Source organism: Pteronotus mesoamericanus, unplaced genomic scaffold (genome assembly GCF_021234165.1).
Source record: "Pteronotus mesoamericanus isolate MK-2021 breed Mesoamerican mustached bat unplaced genomic scaffold, CSHL_Meso_final contig_25, whole genome shotgun sequence".
Classification (NCBI taxonomy): Eukaryota; Metazoa; Chordata; class Mammalia; order Chiroptera; family Mormoopidae; genus Pteronotus; species Pteronotus mesoamericanus.
This window is the reverse complement of record NW_026555105.1, coordinates 15,801,532-15,824,219: the sequence shown is the minus strand read 5'-3', so window position 1 is coordinate 15,824,219 and position 22,688 is coordinate 15,801,532. Positions and strand designations below refer to the sequence as shown.

General features: G+C 39.3%; 1 protein-coding gene and 1 non-coding gene across 2 annotated transcripts in view; one reads left to right on the top strand and one right to left on the bottom strand.

The window, feature by feature from the left end:
* Nucleotides 1–22,688, top strand: part of CTNNBL1 (catenin beta like 1) — a 152,173-nt gene that overhangs the window by 61,814 nt on the left and 67,671 nt on the right. Inside the window, exons 7-10 of the mRNA XM_054573771.1 lie at nt 1,690–1,781; nt 8,005–8,077; nt 8,313–8,371; nt 9,831–9,979. Coding sequence (XP_054429746.1) covers nt 1,690–1,781; nt 8,005–8,077; nt 8,313–8,371; nt 9,831–9,979 — 373 coding nt within the window. The remainder of the gene's footprint in view (nt 1–1,689; nt 1,782–8,004; nt 8,078–8,312; nt 8,372–9,830; nt 9,980–22,688) is intronic.
* On the bottom strand, nt 18,342–18,446 carry LOC129071022 (U6 spliceosomal RNA). Its single transcript, XR_008529184.1, has one exon. It is a non-coding gene; the product is annotated as a U6 spliceosomal RNA (small nuclear RNA).

Below are 22,688 nucleotides of genomic sequence, written 5' to 3'. Positions count from 1 at the left end.
GAAAGCTTATCAAAAGTGTTAACTGACTGTTAATTAAAAGGGCCTGACGTAATGGAAAAAGCACCGGCCTGGAAATCGGAAGAAATCTGTCTAGTGTCAGCTTGGTCACCGACCAACAGCTCAGCAGAGGCAGGCCTCCCTCCCTTAATGAACTCCTGATGTTTGTCAGGCGCTGTGCTAGGCGCTGTTCTAGGCACTGGGGAAGATGACAAATGTGTTAGGCATGGTTTTCTCCTTCCTAAGAGGCTGATGGGAAAGTCGTGAACAGAAAGGGAAAGATAATACAGGGAGACAAATGGCATAATAGGAGTTAGTGGAGAGCACTGTGGAAACGAAGAGAAAGGGTCTCCAAGTTGCTGCTTAGGAGCATGTAGCCACTGGGGCCGAATATAAAGACAAGTACATTTGACAGAGGAATGTGAGAAAGACCTTCAGGCAGGGGTGTGGCATTTGCAAAGCCCTCAACTGGCCTGAGCTTTGAGGAAAGAATAGACAGGTAGTGGTGGGAGATGGGACCTGGCAGTAACTTTGTCCAGGCTCTGGAAGACCTTATAAACCATGGTAAAGTGTTTGCATTTTATTCTAGGGAGCAACAGGAAGCCACCTAAAGTGTAAGCAGAAGAATAAGAATGAGTTGATTTAAATGAATGAGTTGATTTTCTTAGAAAATGTGAGAAAGTAATTAAGGCATTGTAATGATCTTCTCAGGGGTCTCGTTTCTACTCTGCTCCCAAGGCTTTGTGTTGCACTCCCTGAAGGGGCTGCCTGGTTATTCTCTGACTTGCCATTGACAAGACTGACAGGGACAAAGGAGTGGGGAAAAAACACTAGGTGTGGCAATTTCTTCAGCCTTTTCTCCTTCCGGGCATTGTGCTTAGAGAACACAGAACTCTATCTGTGTTATAATAACATACCCTGGGATACGGGGCGGAAGGGGCCCTGAAGGAAATGAAAGCATTGGATGTGTTAGAGTGGGACTATAGGAGATTTTTTTAATGTCCCCCTTTTTAGTATCATAGTCATGCAGTAATACTTTCTTACCCACTGCCCCCCGCCGGCCCACCAATTTTTAATTTCTCTGTTAAAACAATTTGGCTGTCGTAGGAGATAGCGCGACCAATTATGTTTGCTTCTGAGTACCTGACTGTTACCTCTGCCAATGTGGCCTTTCCCCTCTTTGCACATTATTTTGTTCAGTTAAGATCATGCTTGGTTCCCCTGCCATCCAGGCTGAGAGACCTGAAAATGGATGAATGAGGAAAGGAAGAGCCTCTGAATTCGCCATCCCCTGATTTTTATCCTAAGGCTTTATCAAGACTTCTGTCTGGCCCCCTGTCTCTTTTGTCCTACGCCTCTGGGACACTGGTACAATGAGCACTAAGTGGGTCTTCTTAGAAATATCCATCCTTCCGTGTGTTCTGCTCTCGTGTTGTTCCCTATTAGTACAGAAAATCTGTCACTGCTTTTGTGAATTCCATCATTTCTACTTCTAAGTTTTACTTGTAATGTAACTTGAAGAAAGAAACTCTATAACATCTCCCTGGTTAATCTAAAGATGACAACACAGCATCTGGCTGGGAGGAATAGAGGGAAGTGGGAGGAAGAATAAAATGCCTGTCATGGGAAGCGGGGTTGTTGCAGATGGGACAGAGTTGCCTTCCCAAGTGACTGGTGTCTGTCTCGCTTCAGCTATTGTGGAAAACATGGCTGAGTTCCGGCCAGAGATGTGCACAGAGGCCGCCCAGCAGGGGCTCCTGCAGTGGCTGCTGAAGAGGCTGAAGGTGAGTGCGGCTCTGGGAGACGGCAGCCTAACCTCCGCGCTGGGCCTGGCTCGCGCTGGGCCTGGCTCCCGCCGGGTCTTCGGCATAGAGTGCCGTCCCCAGGCTACCCGATCCAGTTGGGGATTTTTTTTTTTTGCTACTTCTTGCCTCTTTCTTTGTTTTTCCTCTTTTGTTTGTTTGTTTTAAAAGAAGACAGTTTAAAAATAGACTTTAATACCTATGAAATAACATAAACATATTATACATATAAACAAACTCATGTGATACAGAAGGTATGAAACTGAAAGGAAAAGTTTCCCTCTGCTGAATGCTTCTAGTACCACCTCCCAGAGGCAGCCACTCTTACCAAACAGTATTGTTTCTATCCTTCCAGAAATGTTTTTGTGTGAATATGGGGGGCGGGGGGAGGGAGAGAGAGAGAGAGAGAGAGAGAGAGAGAGGGAGAGAGAGAGAGAGAGAGAGAGAGAGAGAGTGAGAATTCCACAAACAGAAATACACAGTAATTTTTAAAATGCCTTAAGTGGCCTCTCTGACCCTTCCATTTCTCAGTTTTCAAACATTGGCCTTATTGCCTTTCAGATATCTCTTTTACCTACCCCCTGCTCTGCAAAGGTCAAAATTATTTTGACTTCTCTATTGGTGTTTGCTCATGCTCCTCCTTCCACCAGTAACTACTCCTGTCTTTGTCATATAATTTTAGATTATACACATGGTTCATTAGCCAGCCTAAATCTCTAGTCTTTCATGTAGCCTCCATCATTTTTAGAACTGAAAGGAAATATTTAAGTTCTATTGCAGATAAAAAAAATTGGAAGTCGAGACCTATAGAGATTAATAAGTGCCTTGCCCAATTTCCTACAGCTAGTTAGAGATAGAGCTAGAATTAAAACCCAAGCCTCCAGACTTCCTTCATGCACCAATTCCATAGCACCATTTAGCCCCAGCCCACACTGCCATTTTTCTTTCCTGAACACAGCCATTTTACTTTCTTCCTACTGGTTCTCTTGTGGGAGTTAGCAAATTTCTGAGTTCTCACAGTTGTATACCCGTAACTATGTGATGCTTACCTTCATGGAGCATCTTTTCTTCATCACCTGGCAGACTTTCATTTTATAATGTGTGCTCCTTGTCTTTCTCCAAATTTCCTTGAACCCCTTAAGAGCAAGGACTGAGTCTCTATTATATTCGTATCCCTTCCCAACTGTTCTTAGGGTGTGGTTCCTGACCAGGAGCATCCAAATTGCCTGGCAGCCTGCTAAATGTGCACATTCTTGAACCTAACCCACCAGGCCCACTGATCTGTCCTGCTTGTGGTGGAGCTAGCAATCTGTGTTTTAACGTCCACGTAATTCTGATACATGCTAATGTCTAAGAACTGCCATCCTAGATTATATATGTTGACATTGCTTGGTAAAATCTTGCTATTTAACTGATTATCCCATATTTATTTAGTAGTTCTTGAATAATTAAGTGCATAGCACATTGGTGAGTCTCCTTTTTGTATTGGTCACCTAGCAGTATATAGAGATACTCATGGATTTCTTCATCCACTGAAGGAAATCTCACTAATTTGTGCTAATGAGGGTGAAATCCATTGCAGATGATCGCATTAATGGTTTAGCAGGTAAGCAAATAACAGTAGTGAGAGATACTGCAGCACAGTTCGTTTTTTAATAGGGAATACAAACTTATTAGGATATTATGTTCTATTTAAGATATCACCAAAACCCAAAAGTTATTTTTTCTTTTCTAAAGAAACAAAATTAAGATTCCCCTTTGTTTCTCCATTAAATCAATGCTTCAAAAACGGTTGCAGCATGCAGCATATGAGCCAATGAACGGAGACTTGGCTACATTATACTACATGTACAACTGGTTAATGCTAAGTTTTAGCTTCTGGACCAGGAGTGGGGGTTTTGCAGGGCACAGTCTGCTTTGACAGTTGTACAGGGCTGTAGATGTGTCTGAACCTGCCCCATGTGTTCCAGGTACCAGAGGTGAGCTGCAGAAATAACCTGAAACTTCTGACTGCGGGTGGTAGCATAATTGTTTTGTACTTTCCAAAAAAGCAGCAGCTTTCAAAAAGGTGAAGTTTAATTTTGTTCAAGGCTAGTACATGCTGAGTAGAAACCTATGCTTGACTCTGTAATTACTCTGACAGCTGAAAGATTTAGGATCACCAGGCTCCTGGATAGAAGAGAGTCCCAGAAGTTCCAAGTCCCATTGGTTTACTTTGCCAAATCCGAGACCATACCTGCTAACTGAATTCTCCTTTCTTACGGTTTTGACCAAATGCCCTTGTAATTTGGTATCTTGGTATTTTGCAAGCTTGGAGGCTGTCACCTCTAGCTGGTGTCTTTTGTCTTTGGCTAGACATGAAAGATTATTTTCTTTATCCCCCACCTAGCCCATAGGTTATTTCTTTTCCATCAGATTAAAATAGTTGGTTGTCATCTTCTTCATCATTGCCACCACCGCTATGTTTTCCCCACCCAATGTGTCATATATTGGCTGTTTATTATGTGCAGAGTTTTATTCTCAGTGCCGTACACGCATTATTTCTGATTCTCACAAACAGCCCTCCGAATGAGTGCTACTGTCCGCAGTTCACAGAGGTGGTCTGAATCTCAGAGAGGGGAAATGCCTTGCCCACACCCCACGGGAAGCCCGCGGGGGAGCCCGTAGCAGCTGGGCCCAGCTTCAGCGCCTCCACCTCTCGCCAGGCTTTTTCCCAACTGGCGCCCTTTTCAGGGTCTGCAGCGTTGCAGAATTCAGTATTGAGGGTTGTAGAGCCTCATCATTTTGCCTGTATAATTAGATTACTCCTTCATGCCAATTTTTCAACCAGAGGGCCTATATTTTAAGACAGAAGTGATGAAATTATGATTTTTTGGGAAAATTGGAAATACCTTCAATTGTCACACAGCAAAAGCTGGAGATTTTCTTGGGGAGGATCAGGAATTCTCAATGGGGGGAAACTCATCCGCTAGGTTCCTATTAAATATGAGAGGGGACCCCGAAAACCCGGGATTTATTTATAAAAGTTATGTAGTTATTCTTACACGTTTAAACTTCAGTCACCTTCAAAGTACTCTCCATTTGATGCAATACACTTATGGAGACTTTTTTCCACTGCTCAAAACAGGTTTTGAACTCGTCAATTTTGATGCCTTTTAATGCTTCTGCCATTTTTTGTTGCACCTCTTCCACATCGACAAAACATTTCCCTTTGAAGAATATTTTCACTCTGGAGGAGAAAAATCGCTTGACGTGAGATCTGGTGGATAGGGAGGGTGGGGCGCAGGGGCCATGCTGGTTTTGGTCAAAAACTGCTGAACGCTCAGCATGGTGTGAGCAGGCGTGCTTGTAAATCACCCATCATGAAATGGGCAAACACATTGAAAGAGTCTTCGAAAAACATTCACTGTAGTGGAACCCAGCCTCCTGGGACAACGCCAGCTGGTGCACTGATACAGATGGGTTCCTAGAACACTCACCTAGTGGGGGAAGCCTGTACTACACGGCCCCTGCCCTTCAGGAGATAATTCTGTTTTTTCGGGAGGGGGCTTCCCCTCATATATACTTACTTTACTTAATCCAAAACCAACTCAGGAGGAAATTATTATTTATTTTCACTTAACACAAGAGAACTCGAGTTAGAGGCAGAGTGATTTGGCCAAGATAAATGACGGGTAACGGTAGAGCCGAGATTCTAATCTGGTTATTTCTGATTCCAGTCATCAGAAAAACTCTCACTACCTACTACGTGTTAGATACTTTCCATATTATCTTATTTAATGCTCATCATAGCTCTTCACAAAGACGTTATTTTATTATTTCCATTTTACATTTAAGGAAACTTGGGACCAAGAACTGTCGTGTGGGTCATAGGTGCCCATTCTCAGTTCGTGGTGCCATGAGAGTCTCAGAATTTTGTTTTTACAGCATCCCTATGCAAGGAAGGACATACCAACTCCATCTGTTAATAGTTGGGTCCAGACAACTTAACATACATTTATGTCTTAACTATTTAGCACCATTTGAAAAAAATAATACACATGTATAAAAAATGTATTTTTATTTCATTCTTAAATACGATTACTTACTTGAGTTCTGCACACCTTCTAAAACCTCAGAATCAGATTGCGCGCCACCCCCCTCTTATTTCACACAGTTCTCTTTGTCAGAGCGACCACTAAAACCCAACTTCACAAAAATAGGGTTTCATGAAAAGAGATGTGCCTGGAAGTAGTTAATGCAGTGTTCAAAATGTCAAATGTCACTGTACTTTCCTTGGAAATTGAATATATCCCGTGGTGCCCCTGTGAATTCGACATGACACCGCTGGTACCTTGGCATACAGTTTGGGAACTGCAGACTTTGTACAGATCACGTAGGTCTTGCATGCTTCTTATTCAAACCTAGGTGTGTCTGGTCCCAGATTCATGTCCTTTTTTTAATGTGGCTATTACTTTATAAAATTAATTTTAACTCAGTGCTATAATTTAATGCCATAACAACAGGCAACGTTCATGTCAACTTGGTGTCATGTTCCAATTTTTGTCTTGCATATAGCAAGTGCCCAATAAATATTTGTTAAAAAAAAAGAGAGAGAGAAAATCTATCCCCCATCTTGGAGTTAGTAGTTTATAACGTAAAAGAAAAGACAAGGGAGGCATTGGAACCATGGAGAGGCTGTTGCTCTAGTGGCCTGATTCTTTTGGATTCTTTCAGTTAAGTATATCTTTTAAAACAAGAACCATGACCCTGGAAAAGCTTGTAAGTTGGTGTGGCTTAAATCTGTTAAAATGACAATACTCGTAACGTAAATAATGTGAGCAAGTAATTTTATTAGCAAATTCTAGATTCTGGTGCAGATGCTCACCCCTTGACTTTTAACTTTTGTGTTTTGATATTTATAAAACTGCTTTTCTTAAACATGGACAGATTGCATCTAAACTCTGGTTCTTATACTGAATTTCTTAAAACAAGGCCTTAAGCTTGGCCAGGGAGCATACCTTGCAGTCAGCACACGTAAGACCTTGCATTTACAGATCTTTTAATCTAAGATGGGTCATACCTGGTCAGCCTCCTGAAACCAGAAACCCTGTGGGGTGCACTTAGGCTTGACGAGGGAGACGTGCACAGAAAATTGAAAAGATGCTGGTGTGGCTTCGTCAGGGGCCACTCTTCCTTCTTAAGTACAAAATCAATGTCCAAACAGAACTGTGAATGGCGCTAAGGTGATGGAAGTGTTAGTGTCAAGATAAACACTTCCCCTGTCCTTTCCAGATACAGAAATTATTAGTCATTTCAAAAATCCTGGATGGGTAGCAAGGCTGCTGCTGATTAACAGTTGTCTATGTTCCTGCATTTTGAGAATCAAGGGTACAGTAAGTAAAAACACGTTGATGAGGCTTGCTCCTCTCTGCATTTTTATTCAAAGGGCATTGTTAATAGTGAGAGATTGGAGTCTCGCTACTGAAGCAACACTGTGGGTGGCCATGAAAGGGAGCCTCTGCCATAGATGTGCCCCCTTGAAACTCCAGCTAGCAGACCATACAGCAGGGATAGAATTGTGGGTAGTAATTTGGGTGTTAAAATATTAACATGTTTCTGCATATTTAATGTGGTTTCCTTTTTAAATAGTAGGCAGATTATGGCACACAAGCAGATAGTTTTATGATTTCAAATTAAATTTTAAACATTAAAAAATCCAAAGGCACTACTTTGTTATAAATACACTCAACTAATCTAAATAAGAACTTGCTTTCTTTTTAACTTCTCTAATGTGTCAGCTAATTTACAGCCTAATTTTATGATTATAACTTGTGAACAAAGCTTCATGATGGGTTTTAGTCTTAAAAGTTCAAAAACTTCAATTATTCATCAGGGTTCACATTTGATGTACTATGTGCTAGGCAGTAGTCTCTGGACTCAAGGAATCTGGGAAGGCTTCACAGAGCAGGTGACATTTATACCTGGGCATTAGGAATGTGTGACCCATTGTGTTCATCTGCTATTTATGGTTTTACTATGTAGTACTTGAGTCTTGTCTTGAGAACAGAGGTAGGCTCCCCCGCCGCCCCCCTTAACCTGCCTTTTACCTTTCTAACTTCTGCTCTCTCTAAGTCAGATCCTAGTACTTGTGAAAAATTCATCCTGGCGAGGGAAACAGGGCCCCGTAACTTTTTTTTTCCTCATTTTTCCTGTTCCCTCACAGGCAAAGATGCCTTTCGATGCCAACAAACTGTATTGTAGTGAAGTGCTGGCCATACTGCTCCAGGACAATGATGGTGAGGCTCCCCCTTGGTATTGGTATTCTGTTCGGATAGCAGCCAGGCTTGTTTCAGATCATGACAGCAAGCTCTCTTGCCTTTGGCATCCCCTTGCTCTTCCCTCGCTCTCTGTGCAGCTTTTGTACTCTGTCAAGCTGTATTGATTTTGTTTGCTGATGTATCAGTGTTAGACGGCTGTAAAATCTGACAGTTAGCTTCATTTTTTTTCTTCCTCTATTTTTTCCCCTTTTAGAAAACAGGGAATTGCTTGGGGAGCTGGATGGAATCGATGTGCTTCTTCAGCAGTTATCCGTGAGTAATTCTTATGCTTCCTGTCTGCCATGAAGATACAATGGGCTGCTTTAAATGGGGGGTGGGGCTGGAAATTGTGGGAAGGGATAAGCCATGTGATGCAAGGCCTGTGGAGTACGTTGTTATGTTTGAGGTTACAGTAGAGGCACTTGACTTACCTCCTTTTCTTAGTCACTTGCTTTTTGTGACCAGATATCAGTGTGTTTCTGGTATGGACTTTCTCAGCCTTTTGATACTTATCAGTCCAAAAGGGGTGTGCTTCCTGCATAAGTGTATATTTTGGGGCCACAAATACCTAATTATTTTCAGTTGACCCACTTCCAAGATTATTCATTTCCTTTCCTTTCAGTCTGCCACTAAAATGGAGTCTTGTTCATTTTCCAAATAAGTTCAAGGAGTGCAAGTTCCCTTGCAGATGGACAGAGATCACAGAGGAGGGTAGGGAAGGATGTGGTACTGGAGGCTAGAATGAGAAATTGGGAATCGCCATTTGTTCATTGTAAGAAATGTAAATCTGGTTGAAATGTTGTTCTGCTGGCATTCTGAAAATACTGTTAAGATTTCTTCTAACAAATCTGATCTGTGCTGTTCCAGAAACAGGACTGAAAATAGATCATTTGGATAAAATCTTGAGAGTGTTGGGAGTGACTGAGATGTCAGTTTGCATACAGCTTCCATCTTGGTGCCAGCAGCCTGAGTGGCTTGGCCTCTACCCCAAAAAAATAGAGCTTTGAAATGTGAATCTGTTTTCAATTCTGGGAAGGTGCTTAGTCCTGTTCCTGCAAGATTATTGATCATTTTGTAGTAGACTGTAAGGGTACGCATATACTGTTAAAAGGCTTTCTTCTAACATGCCACATATATCTCTGGCAAAGACAAAGCTTTTGCTTTAAGCTGTTCCCATGACTTAGAGCCACAACTGCTGTGTGAGGCAATTCAGTAGCCCTGATGGTTAGAAAACTCTTCCTCATGTTGAGCCAAGATTTACCCTTCTGGATTGTCGTTTTTCAGAAGGTGAAGAAACAGGTTGTGGTTGGGTTGGGCAAGTGGAGGGCTTTAGGGGTAACTGGCAAAGTTATTTCTTGACTTGGGTGGTGGTTTCAGGGGTGCTCACCTTACTCATTTAGCTATGCATGTCCTTTAGAGAGTTTTCTATATCTGTGTTATATTTCACAGTAAATTTTTTTTTAAATCTACCTCCTTGGAACTGTCAGCCACTTATGGACCCAGTGGTCAGTTGAGTGTTTAGTTTTTTGCATGATCCGATAGCCATTCATCTCATACCTGTGAATCAGAAAGGCCCATTTCTCTATGGACACTAATGATAATTTTGTTTGGTAGGCTTCTCTTCCCTCTGCCAGGGGTTTATCATGACAGGCAGGATTTGGAAATTGTTAAATGTTGGCTGATGAAAAGACATTCTCTTATGGCCCTGTGCTTTCTGTTGTCTGCTTGACAGGTGTTTAAAAGACACAATCCTAGCACTGCTGAAGAGCAGGAGATGATGGAGAATTTGTTTGATTCACTCTGTTCCTGCCTAATGCTCAGCTCCAATCGTGAGCGCTTCCTGAAGGGCGAGGGTCTTCAGCTGATGAATCTCATGCTCAGGTATGTTTCTTACCTCCTAGTTCTCCATTATTTTTTGCCTGGATTCAAGAACATGTAGTTACAGTCTTTTATTCCCTTAAGATTCCTAGATATATAAAACCATAAAGTCTTCAGGGATGTGTGTGGTCTTTCCTAAAGTGAATGGGTGAATACAAATATCTTTTGCTCTGTTTGTACTCTATTGTGTCCATTGGTAATATGACCACTGCATTGAAGGGAAATGTCTTTTTGCTCCTTTTCTTAGTGTGTTGATTTTGGGAAATCTAAAACTTCTAAATATATCCTATGTTAATTTCTAAACTTAGCCCAATTTTTTTATATCTCACATAGACCTATCTATGCTATAAGTTTATCTATATTTTATTGAAAGAATATCATTCATATTTTTATTTATACATAGTTTTCAGTATACAGTATTTTCAGTAATGGATTGTGCATATGCTGTATGCCTAGCATAGAAGATATGAAAGTGTACAAGATAGTTCTAGAATTTTTCTTTATAGTACTTATCCTGTATATCTTATTATTTATGTTCTGATTTCTTAAAATATTTAAAGTGGATATCATGTTCATGTATTTCACAGAATCCTAAAGTTGGAAGTAAATGGGAGGTATCTTATATTCATAACTCTTTTGAAAAATTTGGTTAGGAAGGAGAGTAATGAAATGGGGGTAGGGTAAAGGGTGGTAATAAGAATGTGATGTAGGGTCAAGAAACAGTTCTCTAAATTGAGGAATACTAGATCATGTTTGCATGGTTGGAAGACTCTAATCATTATTGAATTATTCTTTATGAAACTGAGCCACAGTCTGTTGTATTGCGCCTTCTATTCTTATATACTGAAAACCCTGTTAAACTATTTCTTTGACAAAATATTTTTATAAATTGGATATATATCTATTAAATACAATTTAGAATAGAGGTATGTAAAACTGCTATCAAAATACTGGTAAGATACTATTTTGAGTGCTAGGCTTTTCAGAAATGAGTAAGACAGGATTCTTGCGTCTAAGAATAAAAACCAGCTCTATTACCATCATACAACCCAACTTTGGGTGTGTATTTCTAGTCTTTTTTTTTCTATAATTGTTTTCTTGTTTTTAACAGCTTTTTAGGCCTGCCCACACATGTAATTTTCTATACTGTTTCTTTTTCAACTTAACATGCCGTTTCCCATGCTGTGATATAATCTTCATGAGTTTTCAATAAATGTCTAAGGGACTCTTAGGGAATATAGCTTACTTAGTATTATTCTGTTGTTGATACTGAGGTTGCCTCTAATGTTTTGCTATTATAATAAATTCTGCAATAACCATTGCTTTTGTACATAATATTATTAAGGTGTATGTTTCTAAAATAGGCAGTCTGTCCAGAATGTATCCAGCCATGTAAAACGGGAAAAAAAAAACCTTTATTGAAAAAGATACAACATAAAGAAAGATTGTACATAGGACAATGATGTCTCTTTCTTCTTGAGAGTAGGCACCTTGGGACCTCACACAGTTCTCCCAGTCGCCATCAGCTGCCCTTCGTATTTTCCTGAATCTCATTGACATTCTGAAGTCTCTTCCCTTTCAAAGGTGATTTTTGTTTTAGGAAAAGCCAGAAGTCTTGGAGTATCACATCTGGGCTGTAGGGGGCCTAAGTCACCTGGGTGATTTGAAGTTTCACCAAAAAACTTTGCATAAGATCTGATGCATGAGCCAGGTGTGTTGTTATGAAGCTGCCAATCACCAGTTGCCCACAGCTGCGGCCTTCTCAATCATTTGAATAGTTTCCATGGAGGAATGCTCAAGCTTAACACAAACTTTGATACAGATTTGTTGCTCTACTTGCTCAGTCATTTTGAATGTGACGGCCACACAGTACACAGACTCACTCAACAGCATCTATGGCCCCCAGTGACTAGTACAGTGAAGGTGTCATTGTTCGTACCTATGCATTCTAGTCCACTCTCCTTGGCTGCCAGGTTACATGGATGTTGCGCAAACCATTCTCGTTTTATTAACAGTGGTTGGACTTTTCTGACAGTCTTCATATCTTCTCTTTAAAGACTTGTGTATGGCTGGGGGCCCAGTACGACCTCTTCGTTTTTCCAGTGCGTATCTGACCTTAAATTGATTGAAAATCTTCCTCTGTGGAATTGCTTTAAAATTTATTCAGAGGCCTATATTGTTCAGGTGATTTTTACTAGCTTTATTCTCAAGTCTTTTGTTTGCTTATCTCCTTTACCCTTCTAATTGCCTGTCCTTTTGTTGAAATGACCAACCTTCTCTCAAGCAAATAGCAAATAAAGAAGACGCATTTGGCTTCCTGGGCTTTCTAACCTTAAAACTACACTCTGCAGGGACTTTAGTTTCCTAAGCTTCTTAAAGGTCTGAGCTGCCAGTGTCTTTGGATGGTTGAGTGCAAATATGAAGTGATGTATTCCTGTAGCATATGGTTTGGTAATATGCAGCAGTGGGGAGCTGAATAAAGAACTAGAAATATGGATTATGCAAACAAGAATGCCGAGAGTCTGGGAGCCTAATTAAGGAGAAGCTCCAAAAGACTTAGAAACTACCTCTAGGATCTCCTAAATTTTCATTTTTGAATGCTGAAGTTACTGTTAGATTAATTCTTTTGCATTAATTAGCTATATTAGCAGATTCAGCATTTCCTTTTTTCTCTTTCCCAGGCTCTTTGTACTATGTTATTTTTGTTATATTTCTTCTTTGGGCTCCCAAATGGGAGGTTTAATGAGGAGGGAATTTCTTTTTTCTACTAGATTTATCCTTCCTGATTTTCTAGCAAGAGCTGCCAAGTTGTTCTCTGTTGGAGGGAGCCTACTCAAGACTAGGAAGCTGTAACACCAGAAATTGAGGAAAATTTCTATGGTTCCATTGCCCTAAATACCGACTTTTACTTTGATTCAGGCACTTGTCCAACAGTCACAAAATGTGTGCCTGGAAGGGTGGCAGTATAGCATAGCACCGAAGTGATGCAGGCATTCTGGGGGCCTGGAGACCCAAGGCTTTGCGAGCCACTGTGGATTCTTGGTTTTGCACAGGAAAGAATTAAAATGTTAGACAGTGTAGAGTTTAAAATGGAAGTTTATTAGTGAAGCAGTGAGACATAGAGTGGGCTACTCCCCAAACAGAGCAGCCCTTCCCTAGTGGGATTTACTTTTATGGAGGCTTATTAAATCAAGGGGTAGGGCATTCAATAAAGAGGAGGGATATTCAGGATCTTTCTGTAGAAAGGGTCGGAAACTTCTTGGGAAGTCCTGTCAGTCATTTTGGTTTTTTATATGGGCTTTCTCTCTTTCCTGGTGGCAAGGGGTATGCCATTTAGTATGTTAATGTATTACAGTGAGCATATAATGAGGCTAGTGTTTACTGCTAGGTGAAATTAGTTGCCATGTTGGATCGAGCTGATCTCTGCTGGTTCTAAGCCATAAATCCTTTGGGGATTGGTCTTGCTATCTAACCTGTAGACGGTTCCTACAGCCCTTCTCAGCTGTAGAGTTTCTCCACATACCCTATCCTAGAAGGGGCTTTGGAGTTGAGATGAATACAAATTTGGAACATAGATGTTTCACTTACTGGGTCTGGATATTTGGTGAGTTACTGTAATCTTTCTGATCTCTGACCCTCAGTTTTTTCATCTGGAAAATGGGGAGTAACAGTGCCAAGTTTGCAGAGGTTCTGCAGGAATTAGACTGTATGTAAAGTGTCTGGAATAATACTGTAGCTTCCAAAACATTGATAAAGTACTATGTTAACTTACTAGTTAAGTGCTAGGCTTATCCAGAGATGAACAAGGTAGGATTCCTACCTTCACAAAACTCAATAGCTAGAGAGGGAGGCTGACATTAAATAACTGTAATATAATTTAATTTCTTAACTATTAAGAGGAACAGTTAACCCTGGCTGGTGTAGCTCAGTGGATTGAGTGCTGGCCTGTGAACCAAAGGATTGCTGCACATGCCTGGGTTGCAGGCCAGGTCCCTAGTTGAGGGCAGGCTAGAAGCAACCACACATCAGTGTTTCTCTCCCTCTCTTTCTGCCTCCCTTTCCCATGCTCTAAAAATAAATAAATAAATAAAAATTTTAAAAACAAACAAAAACTATGCTGGTTCAATTCCCAGTAAAGGCACATGCCTGGGTTGTGGGCCATTGTCCCCAGTTGGGGGCATGCGAGAGGCAGCCAGTCGGTTTCTCTTCCTGTCGTTCTCCCTCCTTTCTTCTCTCTCTGAAAATAAATAAATAAAATCTTTAAAAAATAAAAGGAAGGAACAGTTAATTTTGCATGTCTCTACCCTGAAAATATTTTTAAACATTTCTGATTATTGATAAGGGAAGGTTGGTTACCAAAAAGATGGCCATTTATGTACACACATTATCATACATACGCATACATGTATACTACCCAATTTAATGTTTTTATCAATTTTATTGAGGCTTAATTTATATATAGTAAAACATACCCATTTAAGTGAACACTTTGAAATTGGACAAGTTTATACACCCTTGTGTTTACCACAGTGAAGATATAGAACAGCGTTGTCCAATAGAAATGTAATGTGAATGAGATGTATAGTGTTTTTTTTTAAGATTTTATTTTTTCATTTTTAAAGAGAAGGTAACGGGGGGAGAGAGGGAGAGAGAGAAACATCGATGCGAGAAACATCAATTGGCTCCCTCTCGCACGCCCTCCAACCTGGGACCTGTTTCTCAACCCAGGCATGTGCCATGACTGGGAATCGAACTGATGACCCTTGGTTTCACAGGCCGGCACTCAACCCACTGAGCCACACCAACTAAGGCAAGATGTGTAGTTTCATATTTTGTAGTAGCCATGGTAAAAAGGTTAAAAGAAACTAAAGTAATTTTAATAATGTATTTTATTTAACTCACTATGTGAAAAACCATCATTTTCATGTGCAAAGCAGTTAAAGTACATGATTTATATTAGATTTCATAACATTTACAATTGAAAAAAGTAGATTTCCATACCCAAGTTTCTCCAAACATACTTAAATGTTTTGCAATAACTGAGTCGTGTCAATTTTTAAATTTAAATTAAATTTAAATTCAGATCCTTAGTTTCATTATCCATATTTCAAGATGCTCAATAGCTACATGTGGCTAGTGGCTACCATATCGAACATGGAAGGTAGGTAGGTAGGTAGGTAGGTAGATAGATAGATAGATAGATAGATAGATAGGTTTTATCACTCCCCAGAATTCACTTGATCTCCTTTGCACTTAGTTCCTACCAGTCCACCTCTGGCCCCAGGCAACCACCGTCATTCTGGAATTTCATATATGTAGAATTATACAATATGTGTTTTGTTTAGCTTATGTCACTCAACAGATTGTTTTTGAGCTCATTCATTTTGCATGTATCAGTAGTTTCTTTTTCATGCTTAATAGTATTCCATTATATTTCTACATTCCAGTACATCACTTTATTTCTTAAAGAGTTGATGATCATTTGGGTTATTTTCAGTGTAAGTTTATTATTAGAAACTACCAAGCTGTTTTCCAAAGTGATTCTATCATTTTATATTTCTACCAGCAAGTCATGAGAATTCCAGTTGTTTATATCCTCTGCAACACTTGATATTGTCAGACTTTAATTTTAGCCAATTGCACAAGTGAGTATTGTAGTTTTAATTTGCATATAACTGATGACTAATGATATTGAACATCTTTTCATATACGTATTGACCTTTCTTTTGCTAAAGTCAAACTTATGTTAGAATCTTTTGTCTATTTTTTGGGGGGGGCAGAGAAGACTGAAATTTATTTTTAATTCTATTTTATTGTTTATGCTACTTTTGTCTATTTTTTAAAATCTGGGTTATCTTATTGAGTTGTAAGTATGGTTTATTCTAGATACAAGTTTTTGTCAGGTCCATTTATTCCCTAGTTTCTGTCTTCCTTTTCATGTTTTAGCAGGGTCTTTTAAAGAGCAAAAGTTTGGCTTTGATGAAGTCTAATTTATAAATTTTTTGTTTTTATGAATTGTGCCTTTGATATTATATAAAAACTGTTTGCCTAACCCAAGGTACCAGAGCATTTCTTTTATGTTTTCTTCTAGAACTTCTCTGCTTCGGTTTTACATTTACATGTCTATGATCCATTGTAAGTTAATTTTTGTATATACTTTGAAGGTATGAATTGAAGTTCTTGGTTTTGTTAGCGGCAAGTGTTATACCTCAATACTTGCGTTTGGCTGAGAGAAGAATTCAGAGCCAAGGAACTCGAATTGAAAGAGAAAGTTTATTCAGCAAGCAAAGAGAAAGTACACTCTAAAGGAAGGAAACAAGTGGGTGGCTGAAAGAACTGCCCCAGGATGCTGGCGAGGGCTCCTGACTAGCCTGCAGCGGGGGTGTCCAACCTGTTGGCATCTCTGGGCCCACTGGAAAAAGAGGGGTTGGAGTTGTCTTGGACCACACATTAAATACACTGTGACATGTAATCACCAAAAACTCTGTGTTTTAAGTAAATTTACAGTGTTATGTTGGGCTGCATTCATAGCCATCAGGGGCCGAGGTTCGGACACGCCTGGGGTTAGGTGAGAGGGGCTAACAACTTCCTTCTTTAGGCAGACTTATCATGGCCTGTTTCTTCATCTTTTGTCCTTGTATGAGGCATGAGGCTTGTCTTTGGCCCCTTGTTCCTTCTCTACCACATGACTAGCAGAAGGAAAGATCACTCTGGGGCCAAAGTCCCAGCCCAGTTTTGCCCCTTGCTAGGTATCCAGGGCTTTTTGTCCTGATCACCTTCAGTACCTGGCCTATTGTTCCTACTCTGCTCATGCCTGTCTGCCTACTACAGTTTTATTGATTATTTCAAATTTCCAGTTGCAGCATCATTTACAGCAAAGATTATCCATGTTCCATTAATATGTCTTTATACCTTTGTCAAGTATTAATTTATCTTATCTCTGTGGGTCTGCTTCTGTTCTTTCTGTTCTGCTCCATTGATCTATGTGTTTTTTTGCCAACACCATATTGCTATGATGATATAGATTTATAGTTGTCTTGAAATTATGTGGTGTGGGTCTTCTGACAATATTTTTTAAAGATTGTTTTAACTATTCTAGTTATTTTGTCTTTCCATATACATTTTAGAATCAGCCAGTCAATTTCTAGAAAAATCCTGCGGGGAGTTTTTTATTTGGATTACATTGAATCTACAGATCATTTTGGGAAGAATGGACATCTTTGCAATAAAGGTTTCCAATCCATGAACATGGTATATTTCTTCATTTATTTAGGTTTTTTATTCCTTTTATCCGTGTTCTAATTTTTCTTAGGAGAATTTGATATTTTATATTTTTCTAGAAATTTATCAGTTTCATACAGACTTTCAAGTTTATTGATATCAATAAATAGTCCTTGTATTATAATTCTTTTCCATATCTTTATTTCATTTCCTCTTTTTCATTTTCTGTATTCTACGTCCCTTTTATAATTCCTAATGTTATATATTTAAATTTCTCTGCTTTTTTCCTAAATCAGATTTGTTACAAGTCATTGGGATTGTTTTTGTTTTTGGTTTGCTGTTGTGTTTGTGTACTTTTTGCCTTCTCAGGCTTTTTTCCCCTGACATTTTTTTCTACTTTTTTCCCTACTTTCCATTTATCGTATTTCCCTTTTTCTAGATTTCTGAGTTGAACATTGAGTGCTTTTCTCTTATTTATTTTATTATTTTTAATAGTTTATTTTCATTGTATTTTTTCCATTATCATTTATTCCCCTTATACTCTCTTCCACCTACATCCCTCACCCCCAGCAATCACCACACTGCTGTCTGTGTCCATGAGTTCTTTTTCTTTTTTGCTCAATCTCATCACTCCCCAACCCTCACCCCGAAGTAAGATTAAAAATGTTCTCTTAAAATCGCTTACCTTCATCGCTTATTTCCAAGTGGTTAAGTCTTGTTTTATTACATTAACAGAAAATGTAGGCTAATACCTACTTTTCTGAATTTGAGACTTTGTGGTCTTGTAGATGGTTATTTTTTCAGAGTGTTTCATGAACACTTGAATAGGATTTGTGTTTCTACTGTATAAAGTGCTGTAAGTATCTCCTGTATCAATTTCATAAATATATTTAGCTCTTCCATATCTATCACCTTTTTTGGGGAGGGGGGTCAAATTCTGAAAGAAGCATTAGTCTCTCGCTATGATTATGGAGTTTTTTCCTACTTGACTTCTTGTGTGTAATATTTGAACTTACTTATTCAACAAGTAAATGCTAATTTTATTTTAATCTTTAATTGTATTTTTCTATATAAATAGTCCTTTGTATTGCATGTAATGAACTTCTCTTGAATTCTTGTATAATTTTGTGTTTATTATATCCTTTCCCATCATTTTATCTTCACAAATTTGCATGTCATCCCTGTGCAGGGACCATGCTAATCTTCCCTGTATCGTTCCAGTTTTAGCATATGCTGCTGAATCGAGTGCTCCATCATTTTATCTTTAGCTTTTTATGTAATTTTGTATGTGGCTCTTATTAAGAGCATAATGTTTTTCATTTGTTTCTTTAGTCCATTGTGAGAGTTTGTCTTTAAGTAGATGAATTTGTTGTACTTGTTTTTATTTTAATGACTGTTACGCTTGGTCCTTTTCTTGTCAGTGTATTTTGTTCTAATGGTTTCCTTGATGGTTTTATTTTGTTTGTCTTGTATTTTGGTTCTTTCTTCATTTTCCTCCTTTTGTGGAAATAAGGAAATTGTTCTTTCCATTTCTTTCTGTTAGTGAAATTGACTTTTTTTAATTACTTTATTTTTTTGTCTATGAAATTTGAAGTGGTACCATGTCCCTTTAGGATGTGAGCTCTGCCTAATTCTCCTATGGTCATCTCTTCTCATCTTCCTTTTCCACATGTTCACATTCTACTCTCTAAACCAAACTATTTTAGATTCCTTAACATATTTCATTATTTCCTCTGGGTGACTCACCCTTGATGTTTAGGCTTAACTTCTTTTTTTTAAAAAAATATTTTATTTATTTGGTTTTTTAGGCGAGGGGCAGGGAGAGAGAATGAGAGGAAAAGAACCATTGATGTGCGAGAGAAACATCAATCAGTTGCCTCTTGCAGGCCCCAACTGGGGATGCAATCCAGGCATATGCCTTGACCAGGAATCAAACTGGTGACCTTTTGGTTCGCAGGTGGGCACTCAGTCCACTGAACTACGCCAGCCAGGGTTAGGCTTAACTTCTTTAAGAAGCCTCTTTTTATATGTCACTTCCCCTAGCCCTAGCCCTATCCTTATATCATGCCGCCCCTACATTTTTAGGATTATGTTCTAGCACTTTTGCTTATCTCTGTAGAAGCACTTACTGCGCTATAAGGTAAACATCTGTTCGTCTCTGGCGTTGCTGTAAGACTCTTGAGAGCAGCGATCAGGTTTTTTTCCTCTTTGTATCTCAGGATCTAGTAACAGATACACATTAGGCTCCCAGTAAATATTTTCTAAATGAATGATAAAAATCTGAGAAACATTTTTGCTGCTTAGAATCATTGGGTCATAGAATTTCTGGTAAATCTTATAGATAGACTGAAAGAATGAGGAGTAACATTAAAAGCCATGAAGCTGAGAGAACTCAATCTCCTGTCTGTAGATATTTAGTCCTATTTTTTCCTTGTCAAGTTTTTTAATGCTTGAAGAACACAGAACAGGCCATAGGGCAGTGGTGATCGTGAAGGCTCTGGGAAAGCCAGGCTTCAGCCGTAGGCCTGGGCTCGCTGCCCTGCTTGGCGTTTGCCCGTTCTAGGGTACAGAACAGGAGCCAACACAAGTGTCCACGCTACATTTTATCTCCCTTTGGGACACTCTTCACTCTACTTCTGTGATTCTTCTAGGTGTTAGTGGGTTATGGTTTAGGTTTTCATTTCTTAGAACCTTTGCGCTCAAGGTTCAAAGAAGTCCTTCATGCAGATTTGTAGTCTCTCGGCTTTTGTTTCTGGTGCCTGGCCCGTTTGGAAGTCTAGCACCTCTTTGCCCTTACTTCAGGCCTTTCCCCTGTGTACCCTCCCACCCAGGGGCTAGCTTAGTTGTCAGGTGACTTTTTTCATTCCTGTGTTAAGAGTGTCTGGATTTCACAGTGCTTGACAGAATCAATAAGGGGGACAAAAACTATTGTTATTTTCTCTCTCTGCCAAAGGACCGGTGAAGACTTGTTGGAAAAGAAAAGATTCTTGAAGTGATATTTTTAAATGGAACTCATGTTATGGGAAAAAAAGCAGGAGGTACCCATCCCAGAGTATGGGAACGTCCAAAAAGGGAATGTCTCATGTGACTATAGTGTTTCAATGAAGAGAATAGACGAGGTGAGGGTGGGAGGCGCAGAACCTCTTGGGCAGTGTAAGACCATGTACTGAAAGAGAGAGAACTGGTTTGTGATGGAAAAATACTGCTCCTGTGTGTCAGGGAGGCTGACCTCATTCTTTTGATTTGAGAGTCAAGGGTTAGAGTACAGTCAGAATGTTTGGCGGGCCCATGGCCAGCTGCAGAACAGTTAAGACATGACTATGAACCGAGCAGTAGTTTTCTCGTCAGGGGTAGTTGAGAGAAAAAGAAAATTTAAGAAAGTCGCAGTCTATTGTGCAGTTTAACAGTGATTAGATTAAGATGATATAATGCACAGAAATAAGACTAAATTATACTTACAGGGTAATGGTCATTTTAGAATTTAGCAGGAAATGAGGTTGAGCTATCCAAATGCCCTCATTGTCCTCTGGATTGAGACTGGTTTGCCATTTCCATGTTCTTGGTTACAGATGTCTCTCTTTGGAAAGATAGCTGCTACAAATAGAAGATTCCAGTATATCAGGTTTAATTATAGCCTGTACTCCAAATCGTTTGCTTCTTGCCACCACAAAACACTTTTTATTGTTCTTTAAGAAACAACAGAGCCAATGGGAGACAGAAGAATTACATTGTCAGTTTCCTTGAAAATGTTGACATGAAGCTTATTACTTCTGTTGTAAAACCCTGTTGCAGTTAGAAAGAGAAGAGACCACCACAATCCCAGGGGATATGTACAAATGCAGTTTGGGATTATATAGCAGAAATACAGTGAATCCATCTTGGTTATTAACTGTTTAGGGGAGAGAGAGAGAGAAAGAAAAAGAAAAGGGCACACAGACACATGCATTTCAGGAACCACCAATTTTTTATTTCTCTGATGGTTTTAAGTAAGATTTTCTTTAATCTAAAGAAAAGTGTCTCTGGCAAAGGAAACAAATAAAATAGCGATGGTATACCATCTGAAAGGTAAAGTCTTTGCAGGCCCAATTCTGGACTATGAGCTTGTACCAAAACATAAATAGGGAGGTGGTCCAGCCTCGGGAAGTTTTTTAACCTTGAAATTTTATTCCCTTGGATTTTATCTTGTTCTATAGTGGTTTTGTTCATAACAAACATATATGAAGGTGTAAACTCTGTTGCATTTTCATTCTTCTGGTCCATTACAGTTTTGTTGTTGTTATTGTTATTATTTTTAAGAGCTAGAGCGTTTTCTTCTGACATTCAGTCTCCAGGATTCTACTGCAAAAGCAAAATAATAAAGTCAGCTGTGCTTCCTGATGGGGCTGTATACAGTTTGTGCTCCAAGCTGCACACACAGATCTTGCTTGTTGTTTGTCCAACAAGCGTTTCCTTTTTTCACTCACTGAATATTATCATTCTCTCTTAGGTGGGTAATAGTAGTTTGCACCTGTCCTCAAGGAACCAGAAACATACTTCAAAACCACAAAATAATCCTTTCACCAGCCTTCCAGGCTAGAGTTACCTCTTCATAAATGAGAAAGTGCTATTGCTGAGAAGGCAGATTAAACTGAAGCAAGATATCCTGGCAGGAAACGGTGTGGGACCTGTCTGAGCCCTTCCATCAGATTTCATAGCTAATCATCCTTCTAGTGTTAAATTGCACATATTTAAGATATATAATTTGATGAGCTTTACAATATTTTTTATTATTCCATGTTTATTTCTTAGGGGGCTTATTTAGCAAATTAAAAGCTTTCTCTTTGCTTTTTGAGTGGTTGTATTAAGGTTTAGAGTATGCATCTTTAACAGCACAGTCTGTCTTCCAGTAGTAGTATGCCATTTCACCTACAATGTAAGAACCTTACAGCAGGAAATTTCCATTTCTCCTTGGTATTTGTGCTGCTCTTGTCATACATTTCACATCTATGTATGTTATCAATCCTGTTATCTGTTGTGTTTTTTGTTTGTTTGCTTAAGTGGTCAGTTAACTCTTAAAGACTTTTTTTTTTTAATCAGAAAAAAGTCTTTTACATTTACCTAGATATTTGCCATTGCCAGTGCTCTTCATGCCTTTGTGTACAACCAGGTGTCCTTATGGTATCAGTTTCCTTCTTCGCAGATGATTCCCTTCAACATTTCTTGTAGTGCCTATTAGTGACTACTTCTGTCAGCTTGTCTGTGTCTGACAGAGTGTTTGCTTTCACCTTTGAGTGGTATTTTCACCAGGAACCTTCTAGGTTCCCAGGGCTTTTTTCCCTCTGCGATCTCGGGGCCGCTTCACTGTCACCTGGAGCTCTTGGTTTGCAGTGAGATGTCTGCTGTTATTCTTGTATATGTTCTTCTGAAGGTAATATGTCCCCGTTTTTCTGGGTGTTTTTGGAATTTTCTCTTTTTCATTGATTTTGAATAGTTTATACCTGGTGTAGTTTTC